At 37.9% G+C, this 20391-nt stretch overlaps 1 protein-coding gene across 2 annotated transcripts; it reads left to right on the forward strand.

Moving 5' to 3' along the window:
* The first annotated feature begins 309 nt into the window (after positions 1–309).
* On the forward strand, positions 310–19869 carry LOC135694207 (uncharacterized). 2 transcript variants are annotated; one of them, XM_065212933.2, is made up of 3 exons: positions 310–577; positions 802–1232; positions 10589–19865. In XM_065212933.2, exons 1-3 carry the CDS (start codon positions 468–470, stop codon positions 13933–13935), a joined length of 3888 nt encoding a protein of 1295 aa, XP_065069005.2. In that variant the 5' UTR covers positions 310–467; the 3' UTR covers positions 13936–19865. The 2 variants fall into 2 exon arrangements, with proteins under 2 accessions (XP_065069005.2, XP_065069053.2); XM_065212981.2 differs by lacking the exon at positions 310–577 and having other exon boundaries at positions 1090–6995; positions 10589–19869.
* The last annotated feature ends 522 nt before the right edge of the window (positions 19870–20391 follow it).

The following is a 20391-nucleotide window of genomic DNA, read 5'->3' on the forward strand; positions in this document are numbered from 1 at the left end:
GTGATAATTTAATGTGAACCTTGCAGCTCGTCTCTGGACAGCTTCAATTTTGTCAATGGACTTCTCGTCGTTTTTGGTGGATGATTTTTCCCCAAAAGGCCTTGCCCAGAAAAATGGGTCAAAAGATACTTAATTGAGCGAAAATTGCTGTGACCTTGTCATCGGATGTTAATGAATGAAACGCATTCCAATTGGCCATCAACAAGTCCCTCCTAGCGCCCCACCATTTCCGCACAGCAGGCATCGCTGTTTTCATTTCCCCTAAAATTGCCTCTTAGGGGCAAAACAAAGGGATGAATAAGAGGCTGCGGTTCTTCGACTGTGGGAGAATTATCTTTCAAGATGGCGGTGAAAACAATGCCTGGATTTTGATCAAACTAGATCGATCAAAAATTAGGCAGTGTACTTTAACAATGTCTCAAAACATCTTATATAAACACTTGATAATAGATATTAGGCTATAGGTAATGTCTTGGCGTGGTTCGACGATGGTACAGTACGAAGCAGGCATCGATAAAATACGGCCGAAGTTGCGACTGAAGAAAGGCCCCCTACGGTCCTTGAAGGGGAAGGGAAGGTAATAGCCTGTCTTTTACAGCTGCTTATTGATTTCTCATTTCAGATCTATACATCATTTAAGATTATATTCTGCTATATGATACTTAATTTAATTTCTTCCGTATTTCAAGTACTTGGTGAAATGTTAAGGATGTTTATTTAACCCTAAAAAACCCTTGCTCATCTTGCTGATGCCGTTCGTATCCGCTTCGCCCACAGTAATTTTTGTTCTCTCGTTTCTAGGCCAAGCTGTTACCACTGTGATGAAAAATTTCATTCAGAATTTTGCCGAAGATTGATATTACGGAACGCCAGAATAAGAAAAGTCTTGGGATCAAAATATGAATGCCTTACTTGTCGAAAAAGATTCAAGGAGATCGCGAATTTCTTGCTTCATCGTACCCTTCACGAACTCCCACAACTGCAAAATGGAGTCAATAACAACTTATTGCCATCGAAAATACGAAGCAATTCAGATTTAAAGGGAACTTTTGAAAATGAAGATGTTTTTAAATCAACCGAAGTTTTTAATTACGGCAGACACGAAAGAACTAGATCACATTATGAAGTTGACCCCGCGAGAGAATCAAAACATGAGCAGTATGGCTGCCCCAGTGAAAAAGCCCTCCAGCCAACTGGTGCGAGGAAAAGAAAAGGGGGATTACAAATACAGTGTAAGTATCAAGTTTCTTACAGTCACTTCTTTGACGAATTTTTTATGTGGGTTTCGCTTTATCATTAACGGTATAAATTTAGTCTGGTTTGTTGTTCGTCACCCCATTTGCGTGATTTTAAAAAATTTGCCAGTTTTTCAGGAATTCGCAACTTGCGACGCAGTGTTTTTATAATAGGGGCAGCTGTTTCAAAGGGTATTCCTTTTAGCGATGCAAAGAGGGTATGAAATTATTGATTAGATGGAAGGTTAAACCAACTGCCAAACTATTTACCGGTGCTGCGGTGTTTTCGTTGTTAAACTCGATGACGTTTCGGGCGGAAATTCCACCCTTGTTTTTAGACTTGCTGAGTGGCAGAAATATGCTTGGCTTTCAAATTAATTACATAGCCAAATCATCAGCTTTTGTCTAATGTATTTAACTTGGGTGTTTTCGTTTTTCGCTATGATGATTACATCCCCCTGGGAAATTGTTCGTTTCTGAAACCGCAAGATGTAGCATTAAACCTTTAGGGTTCTTCAATACGGGGGTTTTTATTTGCTGTTTTGTAAGGACGGCCTATAGCTATAGAGGTGTATTTCTTAAAAATTTGACCGTGATTTTATACGAAAAATGGTTTATTGCGCTATCATTTTTTCTTAATGCCAAAAATTTCAACTCATTGAGTGATCTGAATCAGTTGATTGTTTTATAAACGTTGTTGTTTGGTTTTTAAAGGAACTGGTAAGAATTCACGAAGAGTCCTCATTGTTGAGCTTCAATCTTGTGATCTTGCGCCAGACCAGTGTTTGTTTTATGACCTGTAGATGATAACAGCCCCTTTTATTAACTTTTATAAAATATTCTGAATTTTTTATTAGATTTGCTGTTGAAAATTTGATATACATAATTCCATAGGTACATAATCAGTTGATATCTTAATATTCAATCAAATCATTGAAAAAATGAAGTATGTAAGTTGGAAAAGATTTTTAAGACAGGGAGAAGAAAATAGAATTCATGAATGAAACCATCCAACTTTTTGAAATATTTGCCATTATTTATAATTATTTTTCTTCAAAGTTTGCTAGTATTTTGATTTCACAATATGCTGCAGTATGCAATTTATTAAAAAATCAAATTTGAAGCACCTTTCTTTAAAGCTAAGGGAAAAGCACTCTTAAAGATGAACCAAAATAAATGGTAAAACTACAATAGAATGTAGATGTTTATAGAAGATGGAAGTATATAGATCATTCAAGTCAATGTGTATGAATAGAAATATTAAAGTGTTAAATAACAGATCATAAGAGTAAGTTTTTTGCAGTTTTCATTTATAAAAATATCTGCATCATAGCTTTGTCACTTAATGTCATTCAACACTTTGTGTGTTTCAGTGACAATGTTAGATAATTCTAAACCAAAGCCTAGTTCATTTATTTCACCTAATTGTTTATAGTTTTATGAGTATTAAACTAGTTTAATTGCTAATAAGTTTTTTATTTTTTCCTTGTTTCCTTTTCAAAATAATTGGTATGTCATTCAAAATTTCAGTGTTTATTTATTGTATCTCTCAACTTTAAATGTCTTTGTTGATATGATTTTATTTTATCAAGTGATCTTTTATAATTTCTAGTAAAATATTTCTTTTCTAATTTTTTTGTCTTGATTTTTATTCTTTGATATGAAGACATCCTAACCTAGCTTTCATGCTTTTAAACCATTGTTAGGTTGATGAAATTAAGATGAACAGTTCATCAGATTTCTATTGTCCGTATATAATACTACTAATTATTAGTTATTAGCTTTTTAGTTAACCATCTAGATATAAGACTTGGGGGACACTAGGGCACTGTGCCCCCATGGTTTTGGCAAGTGTCCTTTATAAGAAGTAAATACCTGTTTTACGTTTAATTTTTATCATCATGGTGCCCTTTTTGCCAGGACCACTTGGTGACAATGATAAGTGCCCTTCCTGAGGCTGTGCCCCTCCAGATAAACACTTCCTATGTCCCCATTAGTTATTATTTGTCTCAACTGAGAGATCCTTATTTTATGATTAAATGCTGGAAGCTCTTCTCTTTTTAAAACTTTCAACAGATAAAAGGCATATGATTGAAATGATACTGAGCCACAGGAAATACCATTAAGATTCCCAAATTGACTGATGGAAAAGTGCCAAATAGAAGTATTTAGGTTGTGTTTTTTCCATTTGCACTCTTTCAATATGGCCTTGTGTGCAAATTTAAAAAAATTCAGATGTTACTCTGCAAAAGGAGGGGACTAAAAGAAGCTATCTTCTCCCCTCTTGTTTAGAATCCTGTATTGAATGCTTAACCATTGACTACTCTTATAATTCTACTACTGGGTCTCTACTCTCACCTCTTCACTATATTGAAAATTTTGCCAACCCCCAGCTCTTTTGCAACTATCCCCCAGCTTATTGAAAGTTCAATTTTGAAAACATCAGCTGGCCTTAAACATCAGTTAGCATTTGCCTATACAATTTTTTCTAAGTCTACCTTAGTAACATTTGTGAATTTTTTTTCATGTTGGCTGGTCATGTGGAACTCTTTGGGGGTATCTCTTTTACTATTGACATTGTAGGACTAACTTTCATTTGAACATTGTCTACCTGCTGTTTTTTGTCATTGCTGAAACTCTTTCTTACTTTTCGTCTTTGGTCTGCAGAATTCTTTGTTATTAAAGAAATGATTATGATGTTTGTTGCTTACCTGCTCTCTGGTAAATTGAATAATACTTTGTAGTAAAAAATCTGCTGTATTTTAGTGCAGTGTATTTTGTTCAGAAGGAAATCTGCAAAGAAATTTGAGAAAGTTCCTGAGATTGCACCATGATATATTCACACGTGCCCCTCAGATCAGCCGTAATGATTAGGATTCTGTCCTTCTCTGTAAACTCCATAAAGTAAGCTTTTGGGCAAGCTCAATTTGTGCCCTGAATTTTGATAAAGAGTAAATTTATTTTTTTATTTGTTGGTCAGATTATTTATTTGCATCAGTTGTACTACAGCTGCTACCTTATGCAAAATACTTGGACTTGATTGCTCTTTTTTTCTTTTCCAGCCTCATTTAATAACCTTTTGTTCCAACTTTTTGAATGGTCTTAAAATAACGTTATTATAATTAAAAAATATGCATAATTATTTATATTTCTGAGGAGTGTGCTTACTTAAGTCCAATGAATTGTCTAGATGGGGTTTTAACCAATCACAGAGCCTGTAACATATATTTCTATTGAAAGTCAAAATTGTATTAGGCCTTCAACTCAAAAGCTATTTGCAGCAATGAGCATCTGTTGATAGAAGACAGACAATGAATTTGGAAATACAAACTTTCTTCAAAATACAAATTAAAGGTAAAGCTTAGTGCAAATTATATTGCTTAACACAAAGTGTACATAATTCTGTTGTTAAAAAGTTGTTTTATAGTGTAAGTTTTTTCTGATTCAATCAAAGAGTTTATTTCTATAAAAATATTGTTATAGTGAGAGCCTGATGAAAACATCTAACATTCAAATCTTTGGTAATGGTTTGTTGTTGGGGGCATGTTGTTGGGAAATTGGGCACGTGTTGTGGGGGTGTAGGAAAATTTAAGATTTTGTCTGAAAGCTTAGTTAGGATTTGGGTTACTTTTGTGGCCAAAAGGTGGAAAATGGAAAATGAAGACACTGCGTTCTTAGACTTCTGATCCAAATATAATGATTGTGATGAGATTTTTTGTTATATCTTCTATCTACTGATGTTATTACTTATTTTAAGCCAAAAGTTTCAGGCAGTTGAGTTGACATTATCGCTCCTCCATGAAAAATGATCAATTTCCCCTTCTGAATTAACATGTAGTCATCTTTTATTGAAAATGGGTCATAACTGTTGTTTGTCTTTTTGAGACAAAACTATCTTGCCGTATCACCCAAGAAAATAAATTATAACGCCAATCAATTCTGAAGGAATACTCAGTCTCGATTTCTTTTTGTTATTTTCACGATGTATAGACACAGTATAATAACGCAATTTAAGGAAATGATATTTATATGTTATGGTAAGTTGTATGTGAATGTAATAGATGAATAATTAAGAAACGTCTCAAGCAATCAAACTTTTCAAAGCCAAGCAAGGTGTCTCTAGATGTTATGTTTAAATTTTCGGAAATTTCTTGTTGTGGGATTTCAGTCATTCAAATACTTATGCCCATTTATTATTCTATTCATTATTTATTTATTTATTTGTTTTGTCATTATTCATATAATCTATCTTGACTCAAGACATTTCGTTGGCATTTACTTGCTGTTTATAAAAGCAAGACGAATGAAAGTAGTTGAAACCTCGTTGTGGCTTCATGCGGTTAGATTGCACAGTGATGCAACTGCATCCTCTATTGATGTGATGTGCGTAAAAGTAGAAAATTGTGGTGTAAGGGTGGTTGATTAAGAAAGCCCTATGATCATCTTCTTGTCCGTTTTAACGACAGACAGGGTCTGATGATCTCTTATAGCTAAGTATCCAGAGATGTCCATTCCGGTGTCTCTATTGCTTTTGATATTAACCATGTCAAGCTCGCATTCGCTCTATTTACTTAATAAACCATGTCATCTTTGCTCACTGCAATCATTCCTTTCAATCGAAAGCAAATTCTTTTCAATGGTACATTTGAACTTCTGACAATAATTTCTGCAAAAAGTGCAATTTTTAAAAAAATATTCTGATGTTCCTGCGCCCTGCTCCATTGCCTTTGCAATAGAACTGCTGATACCTGTTCTCAGTAAGCGGAATACCAATGTAAACTATTGGTACTACAAGGGTTCATGCAGCGACCTTGAGCAGCATGTCTGCTACCGTGCTAACAATACTGCTCTCTCTTTGTGGGTCATTTTTTGTTCACGTAGAAATTGCGTCTCGAATAGCAAACGTTTGCTTGAATTTTTTATTGAATTTTTGTAGGCAGAATCGACGCATGATTACAATGTTTCTGCAGCCAATGTGCAGTTGAAAACGCGCCAAAACAAGGATGAATTTCAGGACTTTTTCAATGCTTGGTCGACTCGTTTTGCCAAAGTTCATGCAGAGCTGTACAATAAATTTTCAGGCATTTGTAATCTAGACAGGTCATATTTTGGCTTGCAGGCACAGGTGCTGACCACATTCGAAAAACAGGGGGGCATACACGAGACGAGGATAGAGCTTCAAGCCTCCTGTTGAGTTGCTTTCACGGGCAGGTGATCCTGCGATGGATATTACACTAAAACTTTCTGCATAAATAAGTTCGCTGTCTATTGGTCTTAGGTATTTGGCCATTGAGTTTGCACATTTGATGCATACCAGGACTAGTTGCTTGCACTTGAGGAGCTATGACTTCTTTGAATCATGCAGGTTTTGGTTAAATTGTCTTATAGGTTCAAGTTGTCACATTCGATAGAGAATTCCTGTATAAATCTAGCTTGCATTGTGGACGCTGCCACATTAATATTTGAACCATATCCGATTGTTTGAAGTCATTAAACCCGTCAGCAACAACATACAGAGCCTGTTTTAAGGTTGAGGTGCCCTCTGATGCAAACCAATATCATTGTTATGATCCTTCTCGGTTTCTATGCCAAGTGGTAATGGTCCTTACCTTTTCTGGTGGAGTTATATTGCAGCGGGACCTAAATGTCTAAACGTACTTTCATTTAGAAGTCTAACCGTACCCTAATGAGTATTGATGGCAAATTTCACGGCAAAGGCCAAGAGATATGAAAGCAGAAAGGATGTGCCAAGTCACCTAGGTAAGTGTCATCCGATCTCGCTTGTGTATCGTAACTCAGAGTTGTTTGAAAAATACACAAAGGCACTGTTGGTTTTTATCCTTTTTGGTATACCAAAAGCGCATTTCAAGTCGTTTTCTCTACGCGTTAAAGAGTCAGTGGATCCTAATCTTGCTACCTCAAACTGTCGTTAAAAACATGTTTTTTTATTTCAAGCAATTCAACACTGCTTTTCTTCTGTTATTTGTCCAGCAAATTTTGTTCGACTTTAGAATGAACGGTTCAGTTGCTTTTATTCTTAATCAGTTGTTGGATATTTATTTGTAGATATTTTTGAAATTCTTCGGCTATTATTCATCAGTTTTTGGCGTTTTGCCTTCTAGCTGATTGTTTGCCATAAATTGAGGCCTCGCGATCTATGATATATTGCCTTGATTTTTTTGTTGGTCTGTTCGATGTAAACACTTTTCAAAATTGCAAACATTCACGTTAAAATGAATTCTCGGCCTTTGAATTTTTGAATTTTTGTATGGAATAAAGTTTCCTCAAATTTGAGATCTAAGCAGCATCTGATGCTTTAATTTCCCATGTTCGTACTTTGACAAAATTATGCGAAATTAAATAGCTTGGCGTTTAATCTTTTACAAAGAGTTTGACAAAATTATACGAAAAATAACACACCTTGAGATATTCTCATTGAGGTATCAGAGTTTATTTTGGACTAAGAGACCTCTCTGTGTGTCTGAAATCAAATTGTGCTTGGTTTTTACAATAGCCCAGTTTAAAGTCGATAGAATTTGGAAACAGCCGAGGTAATTTCTCGTGAACATCCAGCCTGCTTATTAACTGTCGGCAGTTTTTTCTTTAGGTTTATGGTATCCAACGGGCGACAAAATTCTTACCCGTTTACAGAGGGACTGCTTCTATGAATTAATTTAGTATTGACTTGTTGTAATCTGTTACTCTCAAAAGTGTCCCTTCTCTAAATCTTTTGGAATCCTCTTAGGCCGGTCGTTATTCGCGTTAAAATTCTGTCGTTGTTATCAAAACGTAATCTTTAGTAGATTGTATTTATTAAAGAAGAAACTCCTTCCTCTCAAATCGTCGGCAAGTGAAAGGAGCAAGATAAAAAATAGCTTTAATTATTGTGGATCACTGAATGCTTATGCATGCACACAAAGTCTCGTATAAACTTTTTGTATCCTTTTCTGTTTATCTCCAAATTTATTTTGCCAATCTTCTGAACCCCAAAATTCTCGATGATTTACCCTCACCTTCGTGTATTTCTTTTTTAAAGAATATTTTCAGAATGTTTTTTTTGAATGTTCGATTTTTTTTCTTTAATTTTGTTGATGCTGTTTGTTAGATTTCCTATCAACAGTTTACTCAGCATCCTCTCGTCGTGAATAGTTTTATTTATGATAGCTTCCCCCGTTGCTAAAACCTCAAGTAGTTTTTTATCAATTTCATTTTTCTCGCAATCTCATAGGCATTTTCTTTTGTTACTTCACAAAAGGTATCCGGGCCTTGTTAATTGTATTTATGTTTATTTTGTCTTTCATTTACAAATATTCGTTTCGCAGATTTTTCATCCGAATGACCCTTGTTTTCACCTCCTGTACGTATGGCTAGCCTCAAATTTACGAAGATTTCTTCGTCTTCGAAGGGATCTCCTCCTTTCAAGTGTCGTTCGAAGAACTTGTATTTTTCCAACAAATTGAACAAGACTGTTAGCTCTTTGTTTGGTGGTGAACTGGTTAGAAAGCTTTCTTTCAGAAAGTCGACTTTGTTGTTATTTGATATGCCCACATTCATGGAAAGCGCATCGTACCCTTTCAAGCTTTTAGGAGCAATGAGCTTCCCGGCTTTTGTTTTAAACAAAAAGGAAGCGATATTTATTTTCTAGTTTGTTACTATATAATTTGTATGATAGCCCGTTGATAAAAAATTTCTGGAATTTTAGCCTGAAAGCGGGTTTTCTTTGAAAATCCCCAGCGGCAAACCCTAGGCCTAACCGCCTTCTTCCTTCTAAACTTTCAATGAACCCCATGCCCTGGTTAGAAAAATAGCTGCAGGAGATTCATTCACCGACCTTTTGTATTTTGGGGAGCCTTTGCTCGTAAATCAATATCCCCTTTAGCCAACTGCTTTGATACCACAAGGATGGAATCCGTTCGCCGCTCGACCCGCGAGGCAACTACAATAATTCTCTATTTCTTAAGTAATCAGGAAATCCTGTGAAACACAAAGGGATGATGACATGTTTAACGATTGGAACGCTTGGGAGCAGCTTTGCTAGAAGCGTTCCAGGATAAAAGATCGAATACGAGGGATATTTGATTCCGATCGAGGCATGAGGACTTTATTTTAACAGAGCCACAATAGGAATTGTCTAGTTTCCATACTGTTCGACCTGATAGTCATAAATAAGCATGATTAATAGTCATGAATTAGCATGCTTAATTATTTCAAGTAAGGGGTTAAGATAAAGGTTAGGGTTAGGGTTAGGGTTGGTTAGGGTTAGGTTTAGGGTTAGGGTTAGGGTTAGGGTTAGGGTTAGGGTTAGGGTTAGGGTTAGGGTTAGGGTTAGGGTTAGGTTTAGGGTTAGGATTAGGTTTAGGGTTAGGGTTAGGGTTAGGGTTAGGGTGAATTAATTACGTCATCAGGTCGAGCAGTATGGAAACTAGACAGCTCCATGTAGACTGCTGCTGTTGAGTAGAATTCGGTATTATGTTAAAGGTAGTTATTTGTAAGTCGATTACGCTGGGTCCATATACCTTGAATTTGCTCGAAGATTAAACCATACCAGATGGCTTTAAAGTCGCGTTTTCCTTTATAGAAAACTGTACCGTTTCCCATTATAGTTTCTCATCTTATACGTGGCCAAGCTTTCTCTTTCCTCTTGTTGCCCTATGCTAGCAGCAGATTAGTTTGCATAGCAAAATCTTCGGTATTTTATTCTATTTAAAGTGACATGATATAAATAGGAAGATGTTTGGGAACTTTTTATTTACATGGGGGCTTTGGTCTTTGGATGTTGCTTTTTTCCCTAATTCTCATTTTTGGCAGTCTTAGATTGAACTTTGTTATTTTAAGTTTTTTATGGAAACCGGGCGGTTCTCTAACAAGTTAGTGAACAAGTTGCAAGTTTTAGTCATTTTCCGCAGCCAAGGGCGCATATCTTGAGTTTATTTTTATGATGTGAGTCTTTTGAATGATTATGATGCTCTCTCATTTCGAAATGCATCCTTTTTTGAATTCCTAACAGGCACTATGCTGCTAAATATTGACAATAACATTAGGGGGCTTGCAAAATGTGTGGTTGTTGTCAGTACTTTGTTCGTCTTTGACCTCTAGATTTTCAACCAGTAGTATTTAGGTGTTCGGATACTGTAATGCCCAATTTATTCTACAGTATCACGATTTGTTCTTGATTTTATAATTAATTTTTTCAAAGTTACCACCCCAGCTGTCCGTCCTTGTTCGGGTACTAAATTTGAATGTAACTGTTACAAACAGGTGCTTTTACGAACAGTGTGTCATTTGCAGCTCGGTATAGGCCAGTCTCGCTGAACTTCAAATTAGATGTACATTGTATCTTCTCTCGGTTTTAGATATCAGTTCTCAAGCACTCCACCAAGAATTAACAGATGATGAAGACGAGAGCGCACGTCATTCTTACCTCCAAGAGCAATTCAAAATGGGCGAGGAGACTGAAACCCCCACTGTTTTCATCATCCCAGGTGACCATGAGCTCAACATCGGTACTAACGGGCGCCTTGACGACTCGGGTGAATCAGTGGAGCCCAGGCCTCTCTTTGATGACAGAGCAAGTGACTATGACGATGCCGAGAAAACCAAAGACGGTGACGAGAGAAGAGGTGATTCCAGGGAACATTTTTGCTCATGCGTTTCATGCAAGAATGAGAGAAACCGTCACGAAAAAAGGCGGGGCTCTGATTGCCATAGTCACTGTAGCCACCATGAGCATGGCTCCTTTCATGGAGAATGCGGACCAGACCGGTGCCATTCACGCAAGGAGTCACGTTGCCATGGGGACAGCTGTTACAGCGGTCATTGCAACAAATCCAGCGATCATGGGCCATGTCATCACGGTTATCATGATAGCCATAGGCAGTGTCATGAACAGTTTTGTAGTGGGTCCCACTGCCATGGTAACCATTGCCATGGAGATTCATGTTATCCTAAGATGGATTGGCGGGAATATTTCATGAATGATGATGATCACAGATTCAGAAGTAAGGTGCATAAACACACATATGGTGATCGTTTCCTTAGTGAAAGAGCAGCACATAGAAATCCTTTTGAGTCCTACCCACCTCATGTCCCTGATAACATGTTCCTGCCTCCAGATCCACTTTTGATGAATTACAATCAACGGAGAGGTGGAGCGTTTCATTCATCGTCCACTAAGGGGAAATCCCACGTGGTTGATAGGAACACTCTGACACCAGGATACCCATCTGCAAGAAAGCATTCAGATTCAGAATTATCAGCTATTGATGCTATAGCCTTAACCAAAAATGCAACAAAATTCAAAGGCAATGCACGTGGATTCGATGGGGATTCCCGGCACCCAGCAAGAGGTGATATCCTGACTGCTCCTGGAAGCGCAATTCGTCGAATGAAGGAGCTGGTGAGCAAATATAGTGACAGGCAAGTTAGAGAGGTTGACGATCAAGGCGAGGCGCTTATTAACAGGCCACTTCCTCCAGAGCTTGCAGACAATGAGGAAACAGAGATGCAAGGGACTCAAGGCGATCAAGTTATGGAAAAGCAAGAAGCATACGTTTGTCATATATGTGGGAAAGAATTTGCGTGGGCAATCACCCTTAAACGTCACATGCTGATACACACAGGGGTACGACAGTATCAGTGTAATATATGCAACAAGGCATTTACCCGGTCCCATCACCTGAAGAGGCACATGACAGTACATACTGGGGAGAAACCATATGTATGCCATATTTGCAACAAAGCATACTCAAGATCAGATCGACTGAGCAGTCACATGAATAATCACGAAGGATATGTGTCTAACAAAAAGCGTGGTAGAATGCCATTGAAAACCCCAGAAAGCATTACAGATGGAACTGATGCAGCTGTCGAGAAAAGACAGGAGGTCATTTCAACTGGTGGTGATTTGAAATTGTCTTCAAGCAAAGAAAGCACAATGATGATCAATAGAGAGACAGAATCAGGCCCGAGTACTAGAGAGAGTGTTGGTGTAGACAAAGGATGGCCTAACCCGCCATCTTTAGATCAAATTGGGGTTGCAAGAGAAGAACCAGCTTTAAACGAGCCCTGGAATACAACTGGAAATGTAGAGACTGGACCCCCACAGGTGAGAATTATTAGCAGTGAGCCACCACCATGGTATTCAAGACCAGAAACGCGTCCTGGTGGTGATGAAGAAGAGGGGCGGCAGGAGCAGCTTGCAGAAGATCAGAATGTGGAAAAAAAGAATAGCACAGATATTCCTACACATGCTCTAGATATTCATGGTATTGGTGGCAGAGGCAGACAGTCCCACAATCGAGATGAAGAAACATCAGATTTGAAACCCGATTTACCAGTATCATTGAAACATAGCCCACACTATTCAAAACCTCCTGACAGCGTTGTTAGGTCATCACCTTATCAGAGTTTCACCCATACAAGAGTTGAGAAGGAAACCTTCTCTAAGTACAAAAGCAATCTTCAAGAGTTGAGGCCCAGTGACTTTCATCCTCCTGACTTTTTTCCTCCACCAGGTTTCCCAATGCCTGGACCTCCAAGTTTCATACCAGGGAGCATACTGGACACCAATCCAAAGGATGCTAAACTGTCACCATTCTCTGGACATGCACCCATGTTTCGACATGACGATAAAAGACCAAGAAGTCCGATGGGACAAGATCTGCATGATCGCGGAGGGGTGCCGTTTATCACGGGTGATCCAGCAAAATTCGGCTTTGGTGGTTTACTTAATGCAAGAAATGATTTTATCAACAAGCAGCGAATTGGCCACCCATCTATGCTGTACCATGAGATGCCCCACGATGTTAACAATCGCGATTCGAGGCAGGATGGGATGATGATACGCCCAAAGCAAGTAGACGAAAGGGAACAAAATTACGGTAATGAGTTGCAAGAAGGTTTTCAGATTGCCAGGAAAGACGAAGGCAATGGCGATGATGCCAAAAACGATCACATGAGCAGTGGTGAAGATTCAGCTTCTGGGTTGCAATCCAAATTCAAAGTGCAGCTGACGCAAAGGGATGTAAAAGGCTCGATAGACATGAAGCCTCCAGACCCACACATGAATCTCTTTACTTTCCGGCACATGGTCCATCAACCTGGCCGACCTCGGGCCACTTTGGATAATGCTGGCCAAAAACGAGTTCTACCAAGGACATTTGTCTGTCGTACCTGTAACAAAGCTTTCACAAGATCTCACCATCTTCGAAGGCATGAGTTAATCCACTCAGGCCAAAAGCCGTTCAAATGCACCATTTGTGGTCGTGCGTTTAACCGTTCAGACCACCTCAATCTTCACTTGGCCACACACTACCAGAGTGCAAATGGTCCACGACCATACAACAGAGATGCTGGAAAAGGCAAGAAGAAGGGGTCTGAATGCAGTATCAAGTCCGATGTAGATGGAGAGGGTGAGAAGATGTCTGCCGAAATGAGCGACCAGGGGCCTATTGAAATGAGTGGCCAGGGGCCTATGGAAATAAGTGGCCAGGGGCCCGTTGAAATGAGTGGCCAGTTGACCGAGGCTGATGGTATGAGTGGAGGGGATTCCCTTGGTGAGCAATCCCCTGTTGTTAGCGGTCATTTAGAAAATATGGAAGTCTTTACAGGCGGAAAAGGGTCAGATTCACACGTAAGTACCCTTGAAAATATGATTAAGTCCGAATCCCCTGAAAGATTTGATATTAACAGTTCCATATAAACAATATTAGAAAAGACAGAAAAGGTCTGAAACATTTTAAAATTACCTATTTATTATCGCAATATTGCTCGATTTCCTTAGTATAATAACGTAATTAAAGCATGTTTAACTGTATATTCAAAAAGCTTAAATTATTCATTTTGGGTATAGATTTTGAAGTGCTCATAGCCAATTGTGAACTGTGCATACAACTCTTGCTTGGAAAGTCTGGTTTTTAATGCAGCTCAAAATGAATAGAGCCTCTAATGCGCTACTGTCTAGCTGGGTTTTATCTTAAAGTGAGGGTCAGTCGCTGTTCTGTTTTATAGAAAAAACGCCAGGCTAGTTTAAACGCTTTACTGCTTGTTATTTCCATTATAAGGCCAATCTTTCCGCAACTACACCGCATAATAACAACAGTAGACAGGCAGAACTGCACTATAGGTTCCCACCATAAGTGACGAAGCAAATTGCAAATTGCAGAGCTGCCTGACGATAAATTTCTCATGAATTCATCTTCAATAATAGTCAGCTTTTATTAAGGTTGTATTCTTCTCAGCCTTTTAAACTTTTCTGATGCGAAAAACTTTGGTTAAATCTTTGGCTGCAGCTAAAAACTCTGGGCAAGACAATTTTGATAATTGCTAGGAAGCCTTGATGGATGAAAAATTGGAGAACAGCAATAGTTTAACTCCATTTGAAGACGATTTTATTTTGTCCCAGAAAGGTAAGATTTGGTAATCTAAACCGGCCACTCCTTCAGTCAAATTATCCATATAAAATAACTCCCTAACTCTGAATCCTTTCGATTAGATTTCAATCAGTGACGTATAAAACATCGCATTTTCACTTTCATTGTTAAATGAAACGTTAATTGTTACGAATACCAAGCATGAAATTTTGGCGTTTTTGCATGAACCTTTAGATGATCGATGATGGAACATCTAGACTTTGAGATAGGATAAAGGGCTGCCGTGTTTTAAAACGAGGCAAGGTTGAAAAAGAATTCGTATTATGAAAACGAGACAGGGGCCTGTGGCCTAACAATGTCAGATCTTTCTGTAGCAAGAGTCACAGCCAAGCTTGCAAAGTTTAGGCGATGTGCAGTCACAAATGGCAATGATCTTGTGGCCGTTGTATACTCTTCTTGAACTAGTAGCATCAGCGTGTTATGAACGAGTAGTGTAATTAGAAACTTAGTATTATTATTTTGTGTAGTCTAAGGGCACTAGCTTTAGCTTATGATTTTGCGAGAAACTTGATAATATGTAAACTGCCATCTTTATAAAACTCTGTCCAGCGGAAAGCGATGAGCTAGAGGTTCCGTCGTTTGCAAACGTGCGCTAACCCCGCTTTTGGCTTGTTTCTCTTCCCTTGCATCCTTGAAAAATTTTCACAGATTAACAGTGGTCTGTAGTTGTGTTGACATTGGCTCACCCGCATATAAGTGCATCCCATATAAGTGATGCAAAGTGAGGCAGTTGTGAAGCAATTTGAGGAATGCAGTACCAGCCTTTGGATGCCCGTTTTAAGAGTTTTGTTGTTCAGCAAGTTGTAAGGGAAGCTTCAAGTATGGGACTTATTACACAGCAAAGGAAAAGTTTCACATCCTCGCTATTTGAAATTGTTTCCCCGTCATAGAAGTTCAAAATGCGCATTTTGTGAATTATCATATCGCAGCTTTGCTGTGGATAAACGGCAAGAATGCATGTTTGGGTGTAGGTTCATAGGGATTCGCGTTTGATCGCTATCGATGCAAGTGCTTTCCATGCTCTTTATCGCAGTTTTAACAGAGTAGCTAGGGTAACTGAGAAATGATTGAAGGAATCAGATTGGTCTATATTTTTGCTAATGCGTAGTGGTTAGATTGTAGCTCGCACCACCAAATAACAAACGTAGCTATGTGCAAACCGTGAACGCACCGATGTTGTGATTGGGAGATTTCTAGCCATAAAACGAATAGGCGATGCCGTGACTGGGAGATTTCTAGCCATAAAACGAATAGGCGATGCCGTGACTGGGAGATTTCTAGCCTTGTAGGGAATATTCAATGTTATGCAACGTGGGTGTGATTGCTCTGCTTCGTTTGTTGTTTGTGGTGCTAGAGATAGGAAGATCGGTACAGCGAGAATTGACTGGTAGCAAACAAAACGCGAAGTTAATTAATATTTCATAGCGGTTTGTTGGGAAAATATGCAAGAAATCTTTTGCTTTCCATACGCTGACCGGGAATAAGCTTTAGAGAAACCAAGGAGTTTTCATCCAAAGTATAAAGGATTTTATTATCGTCAGAATTTTTTAGCTGTGGCCTAAGTACCTGCTGAATTTTAATGCTAACGGGGAGATGCCTGTCTTCTTAAAGCCATGAATTTTGATTGAAAATTTTGCTACCTAATCGCAGATCTCATTTTCGACAGTGTTTAAAAAAATAACATGAAGTGATAATAGCTCCAGGAATGTCGATTCTTGCTGTACTGCTATGTTTTTGGAAATTCTGGTCTGAATTGCGAATGAAAAGAATTCTAGTTTTGTTAAAAGCGTCGTGATAAACAGCATTTGTAATGAATGACGAAGCTTTTGTCAATGATTTGGGGGCAAATAAGACCAAAATTCTTTGTTCAAACCTGAAACCAGGCACCCAGTCGAAACTTGGGTCTTTTACCCCATGTTTCTGGGCCTAAAGCAGGGCATAATTGAGATGTTTTGCGGTGTTTGTAACTGTAAAAGTCCCCCTGTGTAGTTGGCAAAAGCTTCAAAAAATTATTTTGGTTTTCGAATTGTTTATTGATCGTGTGACACTTTTCAGCCAGCCAGGGCCTTTTTAGCCTACTGCTAGGCGAGGGGGCAATTTCCTTTCAAGCCCCAATTACATTATTTTGTTTATTTTTGACTACAATAGACTATTGCTGAAAACAAGAGGTTGACCCTTAACTGCAAAGGCTGTGGCAGCCACTATGGTTAAATCTGATTTCTATTAACCCAATAGCGTAAACTTCCAAGTAAGTGGTGAAAAATGGTATAAAGATACCATACCCGTTGTCTGAAAAGCAATGCCTTTATGGTTGTGGTAGGAAGATTGTCACACGATGTTAAAAAGATGTATACCAGGTTGCACTACATATAAGTTGTTAGCAAGAAAATAGGCATGTTAATGAGTTACCTTCCATTTTAGCTCTTTAATATTTCATTAGATAAATAGTACTAACTATTTATGACTTTGCTCCTCAAAAATTATGTTTTTGTATATATAACCATATTAATATAAATAATCACTATGCAGAGAATTTATTTGGTTTATGAAATAGTTTTTTTAACAGCGTTGCTAGTTTGTCCTGTCAGAAGAGCCAGCTGTAGATACAAGAAACTTTAAAGCAGATGATATGTGAAATCACTCTCACCTTAGTATCAAAAACAGCAACCCCCCCCCCCACCCATGTTAGATTGAACTTTTCGGCAGTATTCTTAAATATTTCTGCCATCTATTCTGTAACCTGCTAATAAGAAATACATTTAGTGACATCAATGGTATGCTAAATGACTTTGAAAGGATTTCAATGACACGATGTGATGATATTCACATTTCAGACATCATCCTAAACAAGTCATGTCAGTTAGGTGACAAGGTTCAAAATTTAGTTACCATCCCATTTTTATGCCCTAAATGCCCTGTCCCGAATGCCAATAACAACGCACTTGCTGTTTTTGGTCATGTAAATGGCCAAAAATGAGTTTAAGGCACACCTATGATTAGGGTATCACGTAAATTCTATGTATTTTGTCCAACGAGGCAGCAATAATAATGCTGTTTGCATGCATATCCCCCTTTTTGATTCTTTAGTCGAACCTTGATGTTGTCCATAGTAGAATGGCTCACTGACAGGTGAGACTAGCTTCAATGTTTTCTTTGGATGAAAGCACTATGTTGGCAGTGCACTAACAGGTCCAGATACGTGCTTTACCTTAGGCCATTTTGCGAAATGAAGACCTACCACAATGTTTAAGTGAATTTTCCTACATCGTTAAAAGGAAGAAATAAATATTTATCTAACTAAGGCTGCTATTATTGTAAAATATATAATCCGCTTCCAGAGCAGTAGAACGAAACTTCCAAGAAAGCAACAAAAACGCTCAATGAATGAGTCTTTTCAATAGAACAAGTTGAATATTAGCCAAACAGAACATCATTCGCATAGCCTAAGTTGAAACAATGTCTCAGACTTTGTGTATACAAATCTTTTATTCTCGTAATGTTTGGATTGTTGCATGGTGTATGATGCATTCTTCGCCATCGTTATTGTTATAAGATATTAATTCGTTTTATTCCTCATTGCATTTCTCTGTGTTTGCATCTCAAGATTTTGTCAGAGTACCCCGTTATCAACATTTCATCTTGTAGCATAGTGAGGGAAAATGTGGAACTTTTTTGATTTTGTCAGTGAAGCTCTTGCACTTTGTGTTATGCGAGAAAAGATCAAAGCAAATTATTCTCCTCAGCCGTTTCTGCCACTTGATCAATTTTCCTTTTTTTCGCTTCACTCTTTTAGTTTCATTTTCAAACAGTTTTGAACTTGTTTTCTTTATTTCTATATAAACATTTCTATAAAAGGTATAGACGAAGACGATGCCATTGGGAGCATGATAGGCATGGCTACCTATTGACCTTAAGAAATAGAATTACAGTTACAAATAATGCTATTCAGAGCTGCTGTTGGTCACTTCTAAAGGATTACTTGCTTAGATAAAGAATTAAAACCCTACTGCTTGATTGGAAACTTGAAAAACGTGTTAACAGATTTTGGTATCGTCTTTAGCAAAATGACAAAGTTACTAAACATAAATTTTTGAGAGGAAGTCAAAAGATTTTAGAGATGGACGAGATACCAATATAAATTACCTAGGGTGGTGTTTGCTGGTGCCACAAGAAATGTTCCTATACTGGATGAATTGATTCCAAAGTTTCTTTATTTGTTATCCGCAAATAGTTTATTCACATACCATATTATGTGCCAAAGCGAATGTTTTTGCAGGGTTTGAGATGCTGTGTTATTGGAATTTTTCGTTATTCGTGCCTAGATCATCCCTTCAATTTTTTATCCCGTTATTTATTAGGTCCAGCTAAAAGCTCCTTCTGAACTATGTGACAAATTGATAAATAATGGGAAACTAAAGAAATTTAAGAACAGACACTGGTTTAGAGCTAATTCACGAATTTAAGTATTTTGCAAGGCAGCATTAAAGCTCCAGCTAGAGCTACCTCCCTGTTGAAGCCGGGACGAACTATAAGCCATACATTATTTGTGTTTGTTGTCGTTTGTTTCTCGGTACGTTCCTATGTTATTCATTTTCAAAATTTTACCGATATTTCTCCGCAATTATTCCACTGGAATCTGTCAAAAGGTTTGCCACCGTGGCCTTTTCATTATTCCATATCGTAGTATAATTGTGTTAACTCCAAAATATAAGCAGTGGTTGCCATTTTTTGCGAGTTGACCTGGCTGACTTCAGTATTTCCAAGCTTTCTGTAAGCTATTCTCACTTCTAAACATAACGTTTTACGAAATTATTAAAATTCTGCCTGAAAACTAGAGCGAATAAGAAAATGAAGGTTTCATGTCAGTTCAGAAGGAGCCCCCCCCCAAAGCTTCCCCTTCGATAAATTTCTGAAATATTTATTTGCATGTTCATTTGTTTGTGCATTTTTAAAAGGACTTGCCCATCCTAAATTTTCACCTGCTCAAACAAAGGAAGTATATTTTTGCAATTATCTCAATTGATGCAAACCAAAGCTTCAGCAGGTGTGCCAGAGCATGGGTACGTATGATCTTTCAGTCTGGCTACATGGTGCATCTTTCTATAAATCACACGTAAAGGTTATCAAAGATGTCCAGCAATAGGATAATTTTCTTGGGGATACTGCAGGCAAAGAGAAGAATGATATTATCATAGTCAATTCAAAGAGCCCTTTTTCAAATGCCTATGGTTAATCAATGAACCAACTTATCAAAGGTTGTTAGTATTCTAGAATATGACGTAAATGTTTTTTGTTTTGTGAAACGTGCAGGAAAGCCATAAATGGCTGTTTTATTTGACAGAAATATTATCATGGTTTTGGTCCGATATTAAGGTGAACAATCTATTTCATCTTCCACTTCTAAGCAATTAAACTGCCGATTGATTTTTGGCTAATGCAAAATCAAATGCCCTTCTAGATTTGGTCTACAGCCAAACTTGCATTCAGACAAATTGCCCCTCTTTACAATGACGATTTTGAGAGAAAAGGAGCAATGAAGCTCAATTTGTTGGGTTGATTCTTAAACATCAAGATGTTTCGCTTTTGCAAGGAAGTATGAAACTTGCCTGTTTTGCCAATCCCGGAAAATCTTCCCACCCGAAAATTGTATCTGTACATTCGCTTAAAAAAGGCAATGGGTCTGCGCTTTTACCCGGTGAATGAAAATATATGTACGATACATCACC

The sequence above is a fragment of the Rhopilema esculentum genome, chromosome 17, assembly GCF_057945365.1.
Source record: "Rhopilema esculentum isolate cy_ngs chromosome 17, ASM5794536v1, whole genome shotgun sequence".
Taxonomy (NCBI): Eukaryota; Metazoa; Cnidaria; class Scyphozoa; order Rhizostomeae; family Rhizostomatidae; genus Rhopilema; species Rhopilema esculentum.